The sequence below is a fragment of the Pithys albifrons genome, chromosome 9 (genome assembly GCF_047495875.1).
Source record: "Pithys albifrons albifrons isolate INPA30051 chromosome 9, PitAlb_v1, whole genome shotgun sequence".
Taxonomy (NCBI): domain Eukaryota; kingdom Metazoa; phylum Chordata; class Aves; order Passeriformes; family Thamnophilidae; genus Pithys; species Pithys albifrons.
In genome coordinates, this window is record NC_092466.1 from 19,870,640 (window position 1) to 19,893,056 (window position 22,417).

A 22,417-nucleotide genomic window follows, 5' to 3' on the forward strand; every position below is an offset into this window, starting at 1 on the left:
TTTAATTACTCCATTTAAAGGGCTTCCACCACTGACCTTGGAAAGCTGTGTTGCAATCAAACAGAACTCTAGTCTCCATTTACGTCTTCTGAACTCAAAGGAATAATGTAACAGTTTTATCTCTTTATGTTGCAAAAATGTTAGCCTGCAATATGTCAAATGTTTACATTAACAGGAAAAAGCCATATATTAATGTTCAACAGGAATATATTGGAAGAATACAATCTTCTGACTTACAGAAATCTCCCAAGAGATGACAGTAAGTGCAATATGTTGGTCCAACTGACAGCCTAAGACTCTCAGGCTCTCTTTAATTGCTCAGATGTGTTTACTTGCTGATACTTATCAGACTAGGCATTGTCATGGGAACTCATTCTGTCCAATGGGCATCATCAGTATGGAGTGTATCATCAGTATGGTGGAACATAAAGAACACATTGCAATGCCCTTTAGTCTTAGTTGGGAAATCAGTGGTTTCTAATTATTCTCTGCCTGGAAGGGAGTAACAGCCCTTGAGGAAGCAGATGAGGCTCAGAGACAGGCCACAAAAACATTAGAGAACCTGAAAAAATGCTATGTATGAGAGAGAGAAATGATTGCTTGAAGAACACATTGTCATAAGCTATCAAAAGCAAGCCTCTAAATGGATTTTTAAAGTAACGAAACGCTTATTAGCTGGGCTGCAATAGCAATAGACAATGCTTCCTCCCACCCAGAGTGTAAACTCATCTGCTTCTGAAACAGCACAACTCAAACCTCAGAGAGAGGCAATAGAAAGAATTTGGCACTTTCTTTATAAAAAAAAGCTGGAATTGGCCCATGTAGAAAGGAGAGAATGGACAAGCTGGTCTAATGCAATAAAATTCCCATACACCTGTGTCATTTTGTGAAGGCCATTCATCTCTACCTGTTAGCAGAACAGAGCCTACCACCCACAATTAGAGCACACAGATTCTATCAGTAGCTAATTGTAACTCAAACACCCTAGTTGCTTCCTTTGGTATATTCAAAACCTGAAAACCACAGGCTAAACTCTACCCCCACCAGATCTGTATGCCTGCTAAAGTCACTCAGATCTTGCAAGCACACCTCAGGGTAGAGATTTTGTTTCCTGTCTACACAATAATGCTGACAGCAGGTCACATTTTGATACAGATCCAGGTTGATTTGTCTTCGTAAAAGATATTTCAAAAGCAACAGAGCCTAGAACAGAACTCAGATATGCTACTTTACAAGTCCCATCTTTGGCAGTCTGCTCATCAGTTGTTGACAATCACAGATTTCAGACAGTTTTAACTTCAGGTTCCTTTCAAAACAAAGGAGATAGTGAGACCTAAGCTTTTCACTCACAAATCTGGGAAGAGCTGATTCAGATACCATAAAGGAGTAAGAGTCAAACACCACTGCTAGAAATAGTAATTTTTCTTTTAGCACATAAGCTCTGGGGGGTTTTGTGCTCAAACGTTCCTAATTCAATGAAGTGGTTGTTACTTCTGCACTTACACTGTACTGCACAGACACCAGCAAACCAAATATAAACAAAGAAAACTGTTTGCAAAACTATAATTTTGTTCCTTCCTCTGCAAATCAACACTGCATGTGCATTTATTTCACTATTTTATTTCCTCAAAAATAGGTTGACAAGGGCTAGGTTGAGTTTTCAAAACTTACAAGCCACTCAGACTCTTGTAAACATTTTATAATTTTTTTGCAAAGCATCTATTATAAATAATTGTAAACAGTGGTTTCCTGCAAGAAATTAATGTAAACTCAAAAAGAAATGGATATAACTGAACTATCATTCCCTTCTATATCCAACCTGCCCAGTCCCTTGGTGACATCTATCTGCACAGCTCTAATTATGAGACGTCATGTGCCGGGATAAATGATGGCGTTCCCGGAAGTACTCATGGCAAATGGGACATGTCAGCTTCTCCTCTCGCCTCCTCTTGCACTGGGATTCAGTTGAGGAGTATTCTTTTTTGTGATGTGACCGCATGTGGAAGACTAAATCGGATGTCATGCGAAAGGACAGGTTGCATTTAGCACACCAGTTCTGGGCAGCCACTCCAAATGACGTGAAGGTGGGTGGAAGAAGAGTCAAGGAAGAGGAGGAGGAAGAGGAGGAAGATGAAGTAGTGGTTGTGTTCTGTAACTTTCCTCCTGCTTGTTTGGGCCACGGTTCTGAGGTATACGGGAAAACATTGCTCCGAGTGATGCTTGTCTGCAGCATCCGAGCATTACACAAATCACTGACAAAGAACTTGGAATTGAGAAGAGTGCTGCAGCACATGATGTCTGTGGTGGCAATGAACCCAGACAGCTCCCCCAGGCTCTTTGCTGACTCACTCACAGCATGAGAAGAATTTACTGCAGCTCTTTCTGTTAGATGCTTACTGGGTTTGCTGAAAGCACTCTTCTGTTCTCCCCGAGCTCTGGTGGGCCAAACAAAGGAGAATGCACTACCAGAGGAGTTCAGCAACACTTCCCTTGACACCTGCTCTTTACCAAGCAGGACCATGCCATCCTTCTGTTCTGGCTCCTTCAGTCTCTCATTCCTCAGTTTCTCCTTCATCCTCCTGACCTCAGTGAAAGCACTCTGTTTCTGCTCTAAAGCATCCATCCTAGCTGACTGCCTCCCTGAACTAAGCTTCCAGAAAGAACCAGCAAATGCATGCTCCCCCCCAACCTCTTCTTTGCCCCCCCAGTTACGTTCCTCAGTCAAATTATTTGTTTTCTCCAACAACACTGTTTTCCTGGTCCTGTTGTTCTCAGCCTCTTCAGATTTTGCTCTCCTTTCTCCTCCAACGACACCATGTGCATCATCTTTACAAGCTGCCATTTTGACTTCTAGATCCCTTGCCAGACTGTGGAAATTTGTGGTCTGCTCGGCTAAATTGCTCTTTTCAGTTTTAGGGTTCTGGAAGTTTCTCCAGAGCAGGGCACTCTTCTCTGGGACACAGAGGAAACGGACATGGGACAGATAGGAATGCTCACATTTAAAAACTCGGTCGCATTCTTGGCATCTCAACTCTGCAGAAACAGACAACAAATGATGAGTTTTGCAAAGGCAGAATCATGGACAGATGCAGATACTGACCCTGTCATTGACACAAACAAAAAAACAGAAACACCTCTTGTGTCATGTAAGATTATACACACTAAAGCTAACACCAGTGCAGAATCAGGTCCCTTCCTGCTATACAAAATGGTTTCCTCTTATTTGCCTCCATGTGTTACTTGCAGCAACTTAGACTCTCAGGCCAAGATACATAAAATGTAATTACACTGCATAAAATTACATAAAATGGTCAGTACACAAATGGTCTGGTTAAAACCATATAGACTTTATGACGACTTGAAGTCTGAACCCAGATTTGGGTCTACATTTCTTAACTAAGTCACTGCCTTCAATACAGGATGAATGTTAAATTCTATATATCCATGCAACAATCTGGTTTAGACTTGGATTCAAAAATTTTTACATGATCCTCTATTTTTAGGATACTCTGGAAGTTTAATACTGTTCACAAATCATCTGACCTTAATGCCTGAAGCCCTTACCCATGCTCATTTGGGAAGCTGTTACGTGCCTTAAGGCACAGAAAATAATGTTCAAAGTGAAACAGTGCCAGTGATGTGCAGGATGAATGGGAAACACTGTTTCCTTCTGGCCTTCAGACCTACTACATCTCTGCTTCACTGAGAGGACAGATTGTCATGAATAGATGATACATAATTCAGCAACCAAGACACATATGGTACATCTTAACCTTTGTAAACTATACCCATGTTACGTTGTTTCACATCACACAGCAGTTTTTAAATGCAAATAATGCCAGACAGCATCTGAGGCCTGGGATACACAGGAAAATTCACAGATTGGTTGGGTAGAACTACAAATTCCTTATCTGGGGCTAAGCACAGCTTAGACCACTTTCCAAACTAGAGAAACTGAACATTTTATAAGAAAATAAGGCTGCTGAATTGGGCGGAATATTATATCTGCTAATTTAAAGTCTTGAGTCTAGATACAGTGTTTCTTGTGCAAATAACACTCTTCCATGGTAAATCCAAAGGGCTGACTGTTGTCTGTGCAGAAGCTAATAGAATGCACTCAAATCAGCTAGAAGGATATAGTGGGCTTGTGCTACACATGTGTCTATATTAATTTAATATTAATTTACAGAAAAGCACATTACCCTATAAATTTCCCAACTCATACCTTTACCAACCTACACCTTTACTAACCAACATATATATGAGCTTCTCAACTAAAGAGATTGTAACAAAGGGTTTTGTTCCAGTCTAACTAGATACAGTTTGGAGCAGACTTTGCATGGACCTGATGGATTTGCTTGGTGTCTACGTAATCTAGATATTTTTTCAACAACTGCCACGTCAATTGCTTTTGGAGCAATGAATTTCCAACAACATCTCAGAAATAAACTTATGCCCTTTTCCTCCTTCCCACTGTGTCCCACAACAGAGGCAGACTGTGCTACATGCAATACTGTTAGGTATGTTATATGTTTTTATAGTCCTGCTCATTTACAAGATTAAAGTGGAACACTAGGCTATAGCTGAATCCTCAATGAGCTAAAAAAGGCGTATTTCCAATTGATAATTTAGACTTTTAGGATTCCAAATTAGTCAGGTACACAGATTTTCATTACATAGCTCAAAACTTCAGCATGAACCCCTAGTGCACTATCCTCTGCTAGAGGGTAGCAATGAAAATGGCAATGAGAGATGCAAATTTGTTCTAGCTCTGTGTCTCTAGCTCAATCCCCAAAGCAAAAGGGCTCTTCTCTTAGCTGACCAGCTAAAGATTAAGACAGGTTTTATTTCCCCTATTTAAAAATCACTACATGCTAAAGAATTTGCAGATTCATTTCTGTCCTCAGTGATCCATGCAGTCAGCAAATTGGTACTTACCATTCTGGGGACTCTGAGTTTTGATCTCATTGAAACCCAAGAGGCTGGAAAGCTCCTCATCATACCAGACAAGCAACTCCTCATTTTTATTGATTTTCCTGGTAGAACGATAATATAACTGCCTGTTTTCTAAGTAAGCTTCCAAGTTCTGCTCCTTGCTATTGGCAGCTGCTTGTACAAGTCTCATCCAAGGCAGTCCTGTTGGACTGTGCACAGATGTAACATCGACCTGTGAGACAGGACACATAAAAGAGAAGTTACAGGTCTTGAAAGCCAAAATATAACTTCCATCACATTCAGAAACAAAGTCTGTTTCCTGACTCACACTGAGCAAGTATGACAAAGCTGTGAGCCCAATATATATGCAATATATATGTCAGCAATTCCAAAAGCAACACAGGGAGAAGGCTTCCCCTGTATGAGTTCTGAGCGTTCTGGGAATACAGCTGCATGGAAAGAAGGAGACACCAATGTTGATGTGTAACCTTTCATGGGAATGCCAAGCGTGGTATGTTGGTCAGTCTCTAGCCAACTCATGGCAAGGATGATGTTCTCTAACCTGTGCAGGTTATTCCATCGGATGATGTCAAGCATTGATCACAGAGATACAGAAGGTGTGATCCTCTCTAAGAAGGGGACTCAGTCCCATGGGAAAATGGGATACGAGTCAGGGTGCTTTGGTCTTGGGACACGAAAAATGTGCAGCCCCCTGAATCAGTGCAGTGAGACTGAAAATGAACACACACTCTTGGCAGTTGCATGTGGAGTTTTTCACTAAGAGGATATGGATCAGGCAGTGTAAGAATATTACTTGAATATTATTTGATTCAACACTCCAAGTAGGTAACATCTGCATATCTGTTTTGCTAGATTGCATAAAACACAGATTTTTAATGTGCTTTTAAGAAGCACTTATATGAACTCTTGTTTTTCAGAAATAAAATTAGATATTCCTGTTCTTACCTTTGATAAATTAAATTAACTTCAAGATATCTAAACAGATAGAAACCCATCAGATCAATACTTCTCATTAAATAATTTCTGAGAGTTGTAAGGGGTTGATTTACTTTCAGTTTGTGTGCATTCAGAAATACCAAGCAAATTAAGCTGAAAAACATTGCTTAGGTTGTAATGTCAGGCACTAAGAAGTTTAAAACATAATACTAAGTCTACTGACAAATTACATTTCCATTCTGTGTACATATTACAGTATAGTCCCAGTCATATTTTTTCCACAGGACTCCTGAGTCATTTATTCACAGGTTGACCATGCTCTGGATATAATATAATGACAAAACATTTGGTTTTGTCTTCCTCTTTCAGTGTGTGACTCCTATCTTAGTTACTTTATTACACTGGATAGGGAATGATTTATTACTTTATAGGTTTTTCCTTAGTGTTTACCACAACAGATCTATGTCCTCTGCAGTATTTGAAAGATGGGGAAGATTTTCATAGCTTGAAGGCTGAAACACAGGGCGATCAAGGGCAGTATTTACATGCATAAAAAGCCTCAACTAATTTTTGAACCACTAAGTCATTGTTTAGAAAGGAAGAAGTTTGAAAATGAAAAATGCCTAACAACAAGTATGAGCTAAATTTCACCCCAAGCAATGTATAGCTCTTTGTTTTCCACTAATTGCAAGGCAGCCATTCATTGGTGTTTGGTATCAAAAACAGTATTTTGACTAATTATTTCTCTGGTTTTAACCAACTATTACCTACTATGAAAAGTACAATCACATTAGTAGCTTCGATACAAGAATGAATCATTAAGGGACCATCAGGATGAGAGTTAATTAGCGTAAGGAAGAAAATAAATTAGCTTGCCCTGTAACTGGTGCTCTCTAAATGCCATGGCAATTAACAATGATTGAGAAATACAAGTGTCTGACAGTGACACAAGAACGCCCACACACACACAGTGGTTTTGATTAATAGTTATGACAGAGGCTGTCCTATTTTAGTTGCTGTATTTCAGAAATACCAAGCAGCCACCCAGCGCTCTAAGCAAAGTCAAAGGGAGCACAGCTCCTCCAGGAACCAGGACTCCAGAGAAAGAGCTGAATGAGCTTAAAGAAGGTGTGTAGGTGCACCAGACATAAGACCTGGGTGCTGCCAACCAGAAGCATGCACTAGCTTTGGTTTTTCCACATGTTTAGAGGCACTATAAACCCAGCAAGTCCATCCTCTTCTGGAGCACCAATCCCTCAGATCAATCCTTTGCACCCATATATGATGCAAGGGCTTCATAGCCCAACAGGCTCAGTCATAGCTGGGCTATGGAGCAATGTGGCTTCCTTGGGAGATGTTGAGAAGAAAGGAGAGAATGAGACTATTCCTTGAAACCCAGAAGAAGCTGTAAGGGGTAGAAGGACTTAGCTAGAAAGAACTACCTGTGCCTATGGTTTTGAAGGCATTTTATTTGTCCAAGCCTATAAATTGGGCCAAGGAGATCAAATTGAGGTCTTCAAGAGGATGAGAGAAAAATCATGGAGCTCCCTTTTGGTCTAAACAAAAAAGACCAAGATGAGGAAACCATTGTTAGAAATAATATTCCCCAAATTCTTGCCAAATTATTCTTGTGTGTATTCTTTTTGTACTACAGCCAGCAGAGCAAAACCCATTTCTTGTTCTGCATTTCAGTGCCATGATAACAACAAAGTATCATGACTGAATTGTTAATTAACTACACACAGAGTTAGAACATTAACAGTAGTTCCTGGTTTCTGGAAGATTTACTTTTAGTTATACATAATTAAAAGGATATGGGACTACTGATTGCATCTGAAACAGGTACTTGCACAGAATTCCATGTATTTACTGCCAAAAGACAGAAAACTGAGCCAACTCAGGCATCCAATTTCATTGCTGCATAGCAATTACTTAGCTCAAGTGTAGAAAAACACTAAAGCCATCCCTTTGGAGGGCTCTTCTAGTGTATAAGTTCTTTGAGGCTCTTTCTTGAGTCTACAGTAATTCAAAACTCTCAGGAGAAATACCAACATATTCCATAAATAAAGCCTCATTTCAGGACAGGTTTCTCTCCAAAGAGTTTGTAGATCTCCTGGAGTACTAATAACACTGTCCAAGAAAGCAAACTTCTGCCAGAGACTCAAAATAGTGAAATAAACCCTGAAGTCTCTTGCTCTCTTTCTTTGTTTAAAGCAGAAGTGTAAAATGGGTATCTCCCAACAACCATGTCTTCCATACTACACATACACCCTGGGACTTCTCTCCTCCAGACCACAGAAATCTTAGGCAAACCTGGATCTCACCCAGATCTATCCATGCCATAGAATGTGGGAAACTGACTTTCCTCGCAGAGTAAAACACTACCTCTCTCTTTGCCTTTCATGGTGACTGAAAGGCACTCCAAAACCCAGAAAGCCAGAATAACAGGCCAATATGAGAAATATGCACTGCTCTAATAAATATGTTATGATGAACAGTGGCTATGGAACAAAAAAATCTTGGGAACTACAGTGAGAAATTAAGACTCCATCACAATCCTGGGTTTTCTGCCTTCTCTACAGTGATTGAAAAGTGTACCTGTAAAACAGACATACCTATCTAAGGCAACTTTAGGAGATCCATGTACTAACACCAGTAAGTTGTGGCTGCCTGAAGATTGTGTGGGCTAGTTACCTGACTGTCATGATGATTTCACATCTATGGATAACAGGGAAAACTGCATTACCACTTGGTCAGGTCTGTCAATAAATGCTGTGAATGCACCACTTGCATGAATCAGTGCAATGTCACATCTTTCCTCTCTGTTCTTACCAGGCTGCCACACCTCCTTTGATAAATCTCCTTTGTAAGGACAAAATCTGAGAGTGAGGTTTCTAAACTATTTGTCCCTCTTCCCTCCTATTCTGCATCAGTGCTGAAGCAGATCATCAATTGTCAGCATAAAAGTGGGACTTTGTATTCTTCCTGCAAAGGAAACAGTTTTTTCACTGAGGTCCCTCCTGCCTACACCTCATAAATCAGAAATGCAATGACTACTTCTCTCCTTTGAAGGAGCTATTACTCATGCTGAACAAAACAAAAACTTACCCCCTGCAAAGTTACCTTCTCAGGGATGGTGTAACTCTTTTTGAAATTACTAACATTGAACACTGTTTTCTCATACCTTAAATACATAGTGGATGTTCCGTCTATCGGAACACTTGAGAGCAATAAAAGCTACAGTGTCCAGCAGGCTGTTCTGGAGCATGTATGGTCCAAAAACAACTTCTTCAGGAATGTCTTGTGTGGTATGAACAGTAGCCAATACATCCGGAAAATGGTGATGCAGAAGCTTGTTGTCACTTGTCCAAAACAATTTAGGCAAAGATGTAAGTTCCATTATAAACCTGTAAAATACACAACAAATTGCATTTGGAACAGAGATGGAAATGAAAGGGGGCATCACTACTTACAATACAAAGACTTCCAGGAGCTGTAGATGAATTGTGAGAGAATACCAAGACATTGTTGATTACAGAGTTTACAGCTTTATAACATCCACTTCAGAAAGAGAAAGATTACTTTGCACAAAACCAAAATCCTAGGTTTGTAAACAAGTGAGTTACTCTTCCTGGAACAGGCAGACACTCCAAGAGTACAACTGCTACTCTCTACAGCCAGAAGCTTTGGAAACAGTAAGTAAAATTTTCAGTAAGGAGAACTTGCTGTATTCCCGTTCAGCATATTCTCAGATATCCTTCTTATTTATTGTTAATAATTTGTAGAATTGTGCAGAAAGGTAGAGAAGGAGAACAACAACAAAAAAGGAAACACTTTTTGAAACACATTTTGAAAAAGCTGTGCTTCTTTATCTGAGTGCAACATCAGTATTGTTTCTGGTTAAACTGACACAAAACAAGGAATAACCTGAGTCCCAAGTCTATCCAACCTACATTTACAGAATTTGTGGAGATTGGTGAAAAGTATTATTTTCATCCCATCTCAAAATGTACATTATCAGCTGCTGTAGACAAAATTCAATCAAATTATGACTCTTTGCATAGCAATACTCTTAGCACAATATTAGTAGAGATTATTGTCTTTACAGGATGCATTTTCCCTCCCTGACTGTGGAATAATATATTTTTCAGTGCAGAGGCCGCTTCTGCAATATGAGCCACAATCTGAGAACTTCATATGCAGTGAGAAGGCAGGTTTGAGTTATCTGTCATTCTGAGCTTCTCTAGGTTTTTAATAAAGATATTGCCATCTCCAGCTCTCAGCTGGAGGTCATGGAAAACCCCTCATTTATGCCATCAAGAGCTGGATCAGGTCCATTAGGCAGAGAAAATCAAAGAGAACAGCAACAAGCCCTGAAGAGGCCTTAGCCTAATAAATATTGAGATAGAAGAGCTGAAGATCTAGTCTAATCTTTCTCACTCTCTGACAACAGAATTGATTTGTTACTCACTGACTCATGACTTAAACTGAAGTGGTATAAAGTGCTCAAGAGAATTGCACTGATTTAACTAAATCAATTTCTAATTCAGTATAGTTAATTCAGTATAATTTCTTCCTTGTAGGCAAGGTTTAAAACCCTAGCCTAAAAATATTAAAATACATGGTCATATATTCAGTATATAGTAAAGATCTGAAGGATGAAGGCCTAAACCATGTGACCAAGGCAAAGAGTGGGATGTAATAGGTAAAAAAAAAGTTGGATGGCTTGCCAGAGATTAGTTGCTACTTCTGCTTTCTATTAATTATAAGTATCATTGCCTGGTTTCTCAATTGTTTCATAAAGTTACTACTGGTGTGAGAACAGAATGATGGGATATATGTGTACATTTGTAGAATACATGGAATCTGCCTAAATCAATACAATATATTCATATATGTGTTCTTGTTTCCATTTAAAATATATCAATGAATAAATGGAAACAGTCAAGGCATATTTGTTTTAAATAACACTGAAAATAAAAGTTTCCAACCAATCAGAAATTAAATTTTATATATAAAATGCTTAAAAGTTTTACTAAGTAAGTTTAGAAATAAATTGTAACTTGAGCTAGTTTCTTTTCTAAAGAATTCACAATCAAGAAATTCCTAATCAACTACTTACCCACTTATGACTCTAGAAGGCAACACCTCTTACTGAGATTTTTCTTTCTGTGAAATTCATCTGAATTTCTTCATGTAAACTAAGATAGTTCTATACCTTAGTACACTGCTGTCAATCTATGGGAAACAGAAATCCAAGGCCCTCAAGACAAAGTTTTCAATGAGGAAGGACACTGGATTTGAGCACATACTATTTTCTCCTAGAAAGAGGTTGCATGCTACCTGTGTGCAGTCAGTCTTTTCCTCCAGAAATCTCAGCCAAGCACATATAGGAAGGTCTGAAGAAGCTACACTCCCTCCCCAGCCATCTGCTGCTCCCTCCTCCTTTCTCTATTTCAGCAGCCTTTCAGAGAGGTACCACAAACCAAACCCTAACAAGAACCATTTCTTCAAAGACTGAAAATGTGTGGATACCAAGGGAAGCCGTGAGATTGGTATGTAACAGCACCACCTAGTGATTCCTGCCACAATCGTGTCCCAAAGATTCACCAACGAGTAGAGCACGCTCTAGCACTGGTGCCTGCAAGACACTCAGCTGCTCAGAGAGCACACACCCAGCCCGCACCTCCAACACGGACAGATCTTCTGAGCTTCTTGCAAAAGTGCCAACAGTTCCCAACAATATGTGTGCAGCTTACTGTGCTGTCTACTGCCCTGCCCCAAACCCTGAATCCAGACAGGTGAAATTCACACACCCAAAGGGAATGGCAAGCAGTAACACCTCCAGCAACTGAGTCTGCTTGTCCACGCTGTCCCATAGGGAAGGGAAGGAAAGCTTCATTAGAAACACTGCCCTATGGCAAAGGTAAATGAGGCAAATAAATAAATATTTATTCTCCAGCAAATAAATCAGTATTTGCATGTCTTCAGTTTCATTTAATTACCTAGATTGATGGGGCATTGGAAATGCAGGTTAATAAGGAATATCAGATCCTTTCTAACATACCTCCTCTATCCAAACTCAAGCACTCCTCAAACTTAGTACGGCATTAAAGTTGTTTTTTTCTAAGTTACTTGTAACTTAATCTGTGACCAGAAAAAAAAAATCTCCCAAATCTACCGGCATAAATGCCAAAGTCTCAAAGTGCCACCTTGGCAGCTGTGGAAGTATGGAACTCAACCCTTGTATGGAAGGGTCAACTTTGGGAAAAATTATGAAAAGGATTTACTGTGATTACACAGCAAATGGAATTGTTACGGTCAGCCTTGAGCCAAAAGCTTTCGACATGGGAAGATCAATCTTTTCCAATCATTGTCAAATGCACCATCTAGCGTCACATCCCAGTACAACACCATGTCCCAAGACAGCGACACAGGACATCCCACAGTCCCTGGTACGATTAGTGTGTGGTATCGTTGCAGATGCAGACCACCCTGTCAGGCATGATTCGTTTCTCTCAGGAATGGGTCATTCTCTCTGCCACTCTCTGCTCAAATAGGAGGTTAGGTGCCTCCACAGGTACTAGGTTTTCTAGGGTCTGGTCAGGGTTATGTCAGGTAATTTAAATTTACAGTGTTGACTTTTTGAAGAAGAGAAGGGAGGCTGAAGATGTGCTGCTTGTGCTCACAGAGGAGTGCGGATACTCTGCAATATCATTAAGTAAAAAGGTGAATCTTTTTTTCCTACAGGCTCCAGATAGCATGAGAAAGCTCTTCCCTCTGCATTAACAAGATTTCAGCTTCTGCTACAGAGACAAGTTCATCAGCTGAGGGATAACAGTGAGCAACAATGACTGTGCTGCTTTCAAAACCAAGCTGCTACTTCTGCAAAGGGTTGTGCTGTGTCCTTTGGGTCTTCCAACCTGTCCTTGCTCAGGGGTCTCCATTCCTAAGTGGAGATTCATCCACAGGGCAGTACTGCACCAGTCCTGCCTCCTGTAAAGGTGAGGAGTGGTAAGGGGTTCTCTGGTAGCTGCAGCCCTTATCAACCCTTACCATGGAGAACTGAAATAGTGACTTCCTCAAAAGTGAAGACTGAGTCTTGAAACATGACTTGAGAGGAAAGAAATTCAATTGATTTACTTTCTGAACTATCTGGTGGAGCAAAAGAAACCAGAACAGAAGAGCTGAAGGGAGGTAAAAGGACCACAGACAACAGGAGCAAGTGGTGAAGAGGAGATAAGTATCTAGAAAGCTTCACAGGCATCATAACAATATTGTGGCTGGATTGTGGAACTCAGCACCTGCAGCATAAATGAGGGTACCCACAGACAACCTAGGTAATGCATTTCTACACTGTATGCTTTTTAAAATTACTTTTCAAAATAACTTTTCAATGGCTGTGGCTGTTAAAGAAACCTAACAGGCTCTGTGGTACTTTTTAAGAAAGTTTACTAACCTAGATTTTACCTTTGTGCCATGAGTTTGAGGATGGTCGTGTCTGGAAAATGCGCACAGAGGTGTCTTTTCAGCAAAGCTCAGGAAAGTTTAGCAGTATCCCAAGCCTAAATCCTCTTAGTGCTCTTCCCCCAGTAAGTTCAGTCAAATACTCACTGATGCTTCAGAGAAGTAAATCTCAACTAAGTACAGGCATGAGGTTGGCAAAGGCCCAAATCAGCTCTGCTCTTTTCAGTCCTGCCAACAATCATTGCAACTCAGAGATACCTAAGGAATGGCTGCGTGCAAGGCTGCCAGAGGACATCTGCTGGATTCTCAGAGGGGGTCAGTAGGTGTGTGACTACACAACGGCACTTGCCAGTGCAGAAAGTGGATGCGTTACCAGTCAATGCAATCTCATACCTTAAAAGCACCAACAGGTATCTCAGAAGAGCAGCAAAACATGCAGCACTCAAAACAGGTTAACAGAAATGAGCCAGAACAAAGAAAGATCACACGTAGGTAGGCCAGAATATAAATCTGAAACACCTCTCAATTTGGACGGAAGTTTGATTTGGATCTAGACTAACCTCTACATGCTTTTCATTTGGTTATAATCTAAAGCCAAAACGTCAGCCACAGCCAAGATGCTTGGGGTTTTTTTTGCCAAACTTTGCTTAGTGTTCAGGAACCTCATACTTGAACCTGAATTGAGCTTTCTACACCAAAACACGAACACAGTACTCAAGCTTGTTTCATTATAAACCTGGTCTCAATGCAAATCTCACATCTTTGCCAACAGCCTTCATAGTCTAAGGCAAGTCATTAAGAATCTACAAATGGAGTCATAATCAAAACTGGTGAAGGTATAGTAGAATGCCTGGCATTTTCCTTTGACAGGCTGAAGTAGGTGAACTCCTCATATCCTTCCCAGTGAGCAAAGAACAGAGAAATTATCGTAACAGAGAATTCTCTAAAACTTCAGTCAATTGATTATTCTTATGTTATTTATTTCCATATTTGGGCTACTTTCCTTAAGGAGCATTTGGCTACTTTCTTTAAGGTGCCATTGCTTCCCAGAGACATTGTAACCCCCCTCATACAACATAATCCTGCTGTTCTCACTCATGTTCTGTGTAAGCATTTCCTGTCCCTCTGGGCTCACTCACATGTCTCTGAGAGGGTGAAATAAAATGAATATTTATAGTGCTTTAGTAGCACATTAGACTCAGATCACCTGTTAGACGATGGATACCCTCCACATTCTATCTGTCACAAATGTGAATTCTTCATATTGATGAGTTTAGGGACTTGCTCTTTAATGGACTCTTCATTGCCCAGAGAGTATCTGATACACATATACCATGTCCCTGAGTGATGGATTTTGCATCTTGATTTCTAAGAAGTGTGACAAATCTGTCAAAGAACAAGTACCTATGGGCAGGCAACTCCCTATGGATTTTGCAATTGTGGATGTTCCATCAATAAGCACATGAAATAGATGGTGCTCATAGCAAATGCTCCCAGCCTGTTTTGCTTCCAGAGTAGCACACAAATTGCTAGTCATCTTTTGGTTTTCCTGAGTCTTCTTTCAAGATGGAACTCTGCGGATAGCCTTCTCCTCTCTCCCCATTTCTCAGCATTTGTATATCATCCCATTCACTAAATTGGGTTACAAACTCTGCCTTCCTGAAAAATGTTTACATAGACTCCATACCTCGTGAGAAAAACCTGTTGTTTCTAGAGAGGAAAACAGAGAAAGGAATTTACAGATCCCTGACTTTCTACTGTATGGCCTTCAGATGTCACTGCAAGCTCTTACAAAAAAAGCTTGGAAATTCCCAAATGTATGAAGACCAATTTTAGCAAGGACTCTCTTACATCCTGTTTTCAAGGACTTGACTCAATTCTCCTTGCCACAGGGACAATGTTGAACTGTGGCATCTTTTGGAGCTTCTTCGTGATCATAACAGCACTGGTAGCCTTGCTTAATACTATAATCAACTATGCAAGTGTGAAAGAAACAAATGAATCACATTTGTAAGAGGAGAGCCTTTTCAACCAGACTTACTTAGCTAGTTCAGCTCTTCACAATCATAAATGAAAGCAGGTAATAAAAACTGTTTCTCTTAAATTAATTTGATTTTTAAACATATCAGTAGCTTCTTCTATTTTGCCATTACATTTTAACTGTAGATTAATTTGCATATAGTTACATCGCTTTCAAAGCAATTACCCTAGTTGAAAAAAAAAGGACACAGAAGTTCTCATAAGAAATAATTGAAGTATTTGATACTGGAAACCATCACCCCACAGTCTCCCTAACCATTTTAATATCTACTCTAGACTTTCTCCAGGGCAGGGACTAATGTAAACACTATAGTCCTGCACTTGTCATGTCAACAAAACTGAAAGGAAAAAAAGGTGAAATATCAAATACTGGAACCATCATTTCCTTCACCTTTTAACTTACTCCTTTCTGCTCAAACTGTGATGGCATTTTCCCTGAAGTGCATAACCTGTGACTTTGTGCCAATGCACTGCCAAAACTGCCTTTGATTTCAATGGGAGGTCTGTCGGTCTGAGGAATCCATGATCAGACATGCAGTGTCATGCACAATAAACTACAGATAAAAAAGGAATTGAGCTGATGCAGACAGAGTGGTTCTGTCTGCAGCATTTATTATTCTCTTTTACTTTAAGGGACTGAGAATTCTTATCATATGAAGAAAATTTCAAGGGAATCAGAGATAGAAAGTGAGAAAATCCATCCTTGGGTTTTACACAATTGCTTTGCTTCTGCAAGGTTTTCTTCATTTTATACTTAAGTTGTAAAATGCAAAGAAGAAGAATCAAAATGAAAACTGAAGGAACTGGCAAGAAATAAAAGAATGGAAAATTCTTGTTTTAAAAGATAAAATAAGTGATTCCAGAACCCATAAAACAAATTCTGAAAGAAACTACAACCTGTTTCCTAAATTAAATTATAAGCTTAGATGTCCTTTAAAAGCATGCAAAGTCTAAACAAGTAAATTTTTTAGCTCACTGACATGACGAGAGAACTTACGTGCTTCAGCTTGGGCACAGGACTGGGAGCTGTTTTCTTTTGAGCATGAAGTGGTTTCTTCATGAAAATCCTGCACGTGAAGAAAATTATACAAACATACATGGAGAGGACCAGCTACGTGCTACCACTCCCAGCACATGTTTGGGATGAACAAGTCCATCTGGGGGTTTGCTACCCCTCAGACAGACATTATCTCCCAAGCAGAGTATGTAAAGGTCTTGGATTACCTTAGGAAGAATTGCTCTTGATTTTAAGAAAGAAAACCAGTCATACATCACTCAGATATTCCTGAGTTTCAAGTTTAGCAACCTGTCCATCTTTGAGAAACAGCCCATAAGACAATACACCTTGAATTTCTGAGCCTTGAGTATGCTCTTTCATCCTCACCTTTTTACTAGTCACAAATTTGGAACCTAGCAGTGATTCTGTATGGAAGCAAAAGGGCAGCTGATCCAAAGAGGAGTGCTGCCTGCCAGTGAGCCATGTCCTAACTATGCATTAAGAAAAGCCCAATTACCATTGACTAATTAAATGAGATAATGATAATAAAACCTTTGGAGACTGGATTTTTAAAAAATTTTCTTTTGGTTGTCCAGGGCTCAACTGGGCCGTATTGTGATTCTCTCTCTTCTCAGTTCCTCACAGCTCTTGACATACTGCTCATTTGAACGATGTATCCCCTGTACTCCTGGTATGATTCAGTCATGTTTGCCTGACTATCTTGCCTGAGCTAGGCATCTGGGAAAAAGCAGAAGAAAATACAACTAAGCATCAAGGAAGAATTTGTTGACTGAAGAGATGAACTGAATTTAAAGAGAGATGAATAAAATTGTGACTGAAGTAGCCTGATGGATGAAAATGACTTTCCCTTGGCATTCCAGGCTTCCCCAGCTTTCTTTCATCATAGTTTTCTGTACAGCAGCTGCACAACTCTAATCGGGCAAGGCCCTAAAAACAGTGAGTAGAAACAGGGAAACTCACTGCCTGGCACAGTCTTAAATGATCATGAGGCAGCTCAGGGTGAAGAGCTTTGCGTCTATTTTGGGCTGCCAGAAACTGGGCCCTTTTGGAGATTTTACTGTGAATTAGAGACCTCCAGGCTTATGGGGTGCTCACCACTTTGTTGTTTTATCATCATGATATCTTCAGGAAACAGTTCTCCAATTTTTACTATTTTAGGGTTCTATGGTCTTCAGATTGTCTTCTATCATATGAAATCCCCAGTACATGCAATGTAAGCTGACAGCTCTTGATGAACCATCATTTATATCTTGGCTGAATACCCAGCCTAGTGAATCATGAAACTGCCAAATCTTTTTATTATGAACAATTTCTCAAAGTTCAGTGGGAATAATGAAGAAGACAGAGCTAAAATCCCTGCTTGGAAATGAGTAAATACCTCAAACTCCACATTTGCTTGAAGCAAGTCTTGTGACATAAAGGAGCAATTTGGAAGTGCAGATTAAAATAAAAGTTTCCATGTTTCTTCTTATTTTCTCTGTGAATAGGGAAAGTTGGTGGGGTCTCTCCTGATGCATAGTAGCTGCCCCACAGTCACACACATCTGCCTCTCCAAAGTACCCCAGAAGTATCAAAGAATCACACAATCAGCTAGGTTTGGAGAGACCTCTGAGATGCCTGAGTCCAGTCTTTGAGCTAACACTACCTTGTCTACTAGACCATGGCACTAAGTGCCACATTCAGTCTCTTCTTAAATACTTCCAGGCATGGTGACTCCACCATGTCCCAAGTAGATGTGCTTTAAGTCATGTCTCCAAGATCACATGAAGGATGCAATTTCCAGTCTTTACCTGAAGTGCAGGAACAAAATGTCTGAGACTTTGCATCACATCTAGCCTGATACGAAAATAACTGAGATTTGAACAAGTGTCAGAAGAGTCATGTACCCTAGCCCCACTGAGCTGCAAATGGCAGCTCAGCTCCAAAATTCCTCATTTTTAGGAATTTCCACACCAAACCACTATTTCTACTGCCACTGTCTTTCATGGCAGGAAATGTGGTAGGTAGGAAAGTAATGGGATATCCCACATAGCTGGAAAGCCTGGTTAATACTGATTTGTTGAGGTGTGATGCAGCAGTATCTGCATTGTTCCATGTGAAGCTTACTTTGATTTAGCAGGAGGTTTTCAATCTTGTGGAATATGAACAACAGGTTCACTGAGGTCTCTGTTCCACCTCTCCCAGTGCTTGAATACAAGAAATGCATTGCAGGCACTGGAAGGGCTCTTGATGTTTCAAGCTGGGCCATGAGCAACAGTAATACCATGCTGCATCAATCAGAAAGGATGAAATAGCTTATTTTCTGCAATCCCAGTGGTTCAGACAGACTACAGCTAGAATTGGGCTCCATGTTTCATAAAATGTCAATGTTCCTTTTCAGTTGAGTTGGTCTCAGGGACAGAATTAGTGCTTCTGTCTGGCACTGCATCTGATCTAATGGACTCTGTTGGATGGTACTGGGTTGTACAAGGCACTCATAAACCAGGCAATCCACCTGTGGATAGAGAAGATGACTACAGCGCTGTAGTCTACTGGCTTTCAAAGACTACTTTTGTGTGAAGGGCTGCCTCTTCACTGGACTACAGCTGTTTTGTCTAATAGAAGTAGTACCTTTATGCACCACTTTATTCTTGTGGTTTCCATGCCTAAAACCTAAAAAACAGTTTCTGTAGAATAAAAGGAGCCTGCTTTAATTTTTCAGTCAGGATTAAGGATTATCAGATTGTAAATGTTATGAATTAACAGCTTCTACAGCTGCACAGGCAGTACATTGTATGGAGATATTTCAGTTCAGAGCACACAGTATTTCATATTCAGGCCTGAACTGTGCCAGTGGTCAACTCAGACACTTGGTCTAGTTTGTGCTCCTGCTGCTCTGGCACTGTTCACCATTCAGCAATGAACATAATGTCCCAAAATATCACAGGATGTCTGAATTTTACAGGAGACAACCAGGAAAGAACAGAAAGCAAATGTACAAATGCCTCTAGTTTTCTCACACACACAAAAAGCATACAAACCCCACACATTTTATAGAAACAAAGTTATTCCATGAGATGGGGAACAAAGAAGACATAGTGTAAAAAAGCTGTGCGTCACAGAGATGTGTGTACCCACTTTCAGAAAAATCCTTGTTTGATTCACATAAATAGCAGCCCTGACCATAGAAATTTGTGCTAATACATTTGTTCTCACACAGATCTGTGCATTTGCTCCTTCACCCAGGCACCCATGCAGACAAAACCACCATTCTATGTGTAGCCACAGAAAATGGAGGAACAACCAACTAACATGATCCAAAGACAAACAGACTAAATCAAAAACAGACTGAAACAAAATGTGTAGCTTCTGAAAACAGCCATAAATATTTTTCTTCTCTCTTCATACAATTAACACTCATTCCTGCTTTTTACAAATGTAAAGAAATTACATTATCTGGTTGATGTTTAAGATATACTAAGATATATTTGTGTTTTTATTTTTGGCAGCTCTCAATTTATAAAAAATTTCTATCTGTTCAAATGTTTCTTTGTAACAGGAAAGCATATATATGTATACATATGTATATGGTGTGTAAACATATACATATATGTATAAACTGATATATACACATAAATGCATTCATGACTATACATATAGCCATACACACAGCTCTTTTTTTTGTGTGTGTGATTTTCCAAGTTCATCATTTGTATTTAAGGAGAAACATTTTAAAACAAAGAGCATTTACTTTCACATGGTTAATACTGGATATTTCTTCAAGAGGACTAAGTAACATTAACTTATGCTAATCTTATTTACATCACTGCTAAGCTTAATACATACTGTAAACTCCAGTAACAGCAAGTGATGGAGCTGAAGAACACCCTGTAAGCAGAAATTGTGAGAAGCAACACAAACAACTCATTTTACACCACAAAAAAAGCCAAGCAACCTTTTAATTGAAAGTGATTTTGTAAATTAAAATAGATCTGACTTAAAGTATTGTTTTTCCAACAAAATATTTTGTTCTTTGACTTGGTGTTTATTAACAGAAATTGCATGTAACACAAGACTGTACTGCAGGAAAATTATACTAACTGAATCACAGCATTACAGACATGGAAATATCTAACTATAACATACTAGGATTTAGCAAAGTAATTTCTTCTGCAAAATCTTTGGTGCAGTCTGTAATTTTTACACTTAATTTATGTTTGTACTCTGTCATCTGCTTATATTATGTTTGGATAACAGAATCTAAATTAATAATTTGACTTTACGTTAATATTTCTATGGCTACAAAGCTAATTTTTGTATAAGATGACATCTCTATTGAGTTCCATCAGGCAGCTTTACTTAGCTTTGAAATACTGGAAAATGCTTAAATCCAAAAATTGTTGCTTTCTTAAAGAACAGCTTATGTTTAGATGTAGTTTTACATATCAAAAGACAAATTTAATCATTCTACTGCCCAAAGAAATCCCTCTCTCTAGTACTAATTACATGTAATAAGTGGTAACAAAAGCAGTCAAGTGCTACATTTTGCATTTTTTAAGCCAAATATAAGGAATAACTCCTCAATCATAATTTATTATTAAATTCTGAATTTCACACATGAGTGCAAATGCTTTTTATTTAAAAGCAACTATAAACAAATAATAAAACTATTTAAAATTTGTATCTTCCATGCAGTTTTTATTGACATTTTTCCAACTAGTAGCTGTTGGATCACAGAACAAAGTCATTAAAATGCTTCAAACATTTCCAGCGGAATGAATTCTTACAGAAACCTTTTCATGTAAGGATTTGCAAATTTAAAGATCAAAGTGACATTTTAAAGTGACAGCAACAGCAGCTCCTAGCTTAACCAGTAAGAAATTTCTACTACATGGATATCCATGATATATTAGATACAAATTGAGAATAACAATATAAGCTATTCCAAAGAAAGTTCATCAATTTCTTAAAAGCAGTTAGACCCTAAGTAAGTACCTAAAACAGCCACGATGCTCTGATCACCTGTCGCAGCTGGAAGGATGAGGAGAGCTGTAACCAATAAAAAGAGAACTGATGCTCGAGATGTCTCGACGAGAGAAGAGGAGCGGGGAGAGAGGAGAAAGGATACTGCCGATGGAGTTGCCGTGGGGGATCCACCTTCCCCCCCGCCTCCCCATCGCCCCCCGGCAGCCCGGGGGCGGCACCCGCCGCTCGGGTGACTCTCCTCGGGGCCCCTCGCCGCCACACTGAAACGGGGGGTGACAAGGTCCCAGTTAGGCACAAGCCACCAAGGGGCACCCCCGTGCCTTCGCCTGCGCCCTGGCAACCCCCCTCCCCGGGGCAGCCCGCCCCGGGCACGGCAGGTCCCGGCGGTGCGGCAGCGGGGCTGCTCGGGGACACCCTCGAGCCGCCCCTCCGCGCCCTCGGCGCGCTACGGCCACGGCCCATCCCGGCGTCGCCGCCGCTCCCGCTGCCGGAGCCCGGCGCTCCGCGGCCGCCGGTCCTCCGCGCTCTGCCGGCTGCAGGGGCCTCGACGAGCCCCCCGCCCGGACCCTCTGCCCCGATCCCGCTCACCTGGGGGTCCCACTGCAGGCTTCTCGCCGATAGGGGCTCTGCGGCGCCGGGGTCCTCGCTGCGCCCCTCTCCAGCCCCAGGATCCCGCTACGGCTGAGTACCCCCGGAGACCTCACCTCACCCCACCGCCGGGGCCGCCCGGCCCCCCTAGACCTTCGCCGGCAGCGCCTCGCCACCGCACCGCCCCAGCACGGAGACACCCTCCTCCCCCGCCAGGGCTCCCCGCCCAGGGCAGACCCCGGGAAACGCCTACCGCAGCTCCTGCCCCCGACCTCCGCCGGCAGCCAGGCGACCTCCTCCCCCGGGACCCGCTGCTACCCTCGCCTGCGGGGGGCCCGCAGCTCTTGCCCTTGCGGAGCCATCCCGGAGCGGCTGCGGAGCGCAGTGAGGGGGAGTCAGAAGGTGGACAGAATTCCCCTTTGTAACGATATCATAAAACGAGGAGTT

The 22,417-nt window shown here is 40.7% G+C and overlaps 1 protein-coding gene across 5 annotated transcripts; it reads right to left on the bottom strand.

Annotated features, from left to right (window-relative positions):
• Window positions 1–1,581: 1,581 nt before the first annotated feature.
• Window positions 1,582–22,149, bottom strand: ZNF488 (zinc finger protein 488). Of its 5 annotated transcripts, XM_071563280.1 has the most exons (5): window positions 21,971–22,149; window positions 21,392–21,445; window positions 9,077–9,299; window positions 4,939–5,167; window positions 1,582–3,033 (listed from the first exon to the last, which is right to left on the bottom strand). In XM_071563280.1, the coding sequence occupies exons 3-5, from the start codon at window positions 9,290–9,292 to the stop codon at window positions 1,856–1,858; spliced, it is 1,623 nt and encodes a 540-aa protein (XP_071419381.1). In that variant the 5' UTR covers window positions 9,293–9,299; window positions 21,392–21,445; window positions 21,971–22,149; the 3' UTR covers window positions 1,582–1,855. The 5 variants fall into 5 exon arrangements, with proteins under 5 accessions (XP_071419381.1, XP_071419384.1, XP_071419380.1 ...); XM_071563283.1 differs by lacking the exon at window positions 21,392–21,445; XM_071563279.1 differs by lacking the exon at window positions 21,971–22,149 and having other exon boundaries at window positions 21,392–21,469.
• Between the last annotated feature and the right edge of the window lie 268 nt (window positions 22,150–22,417).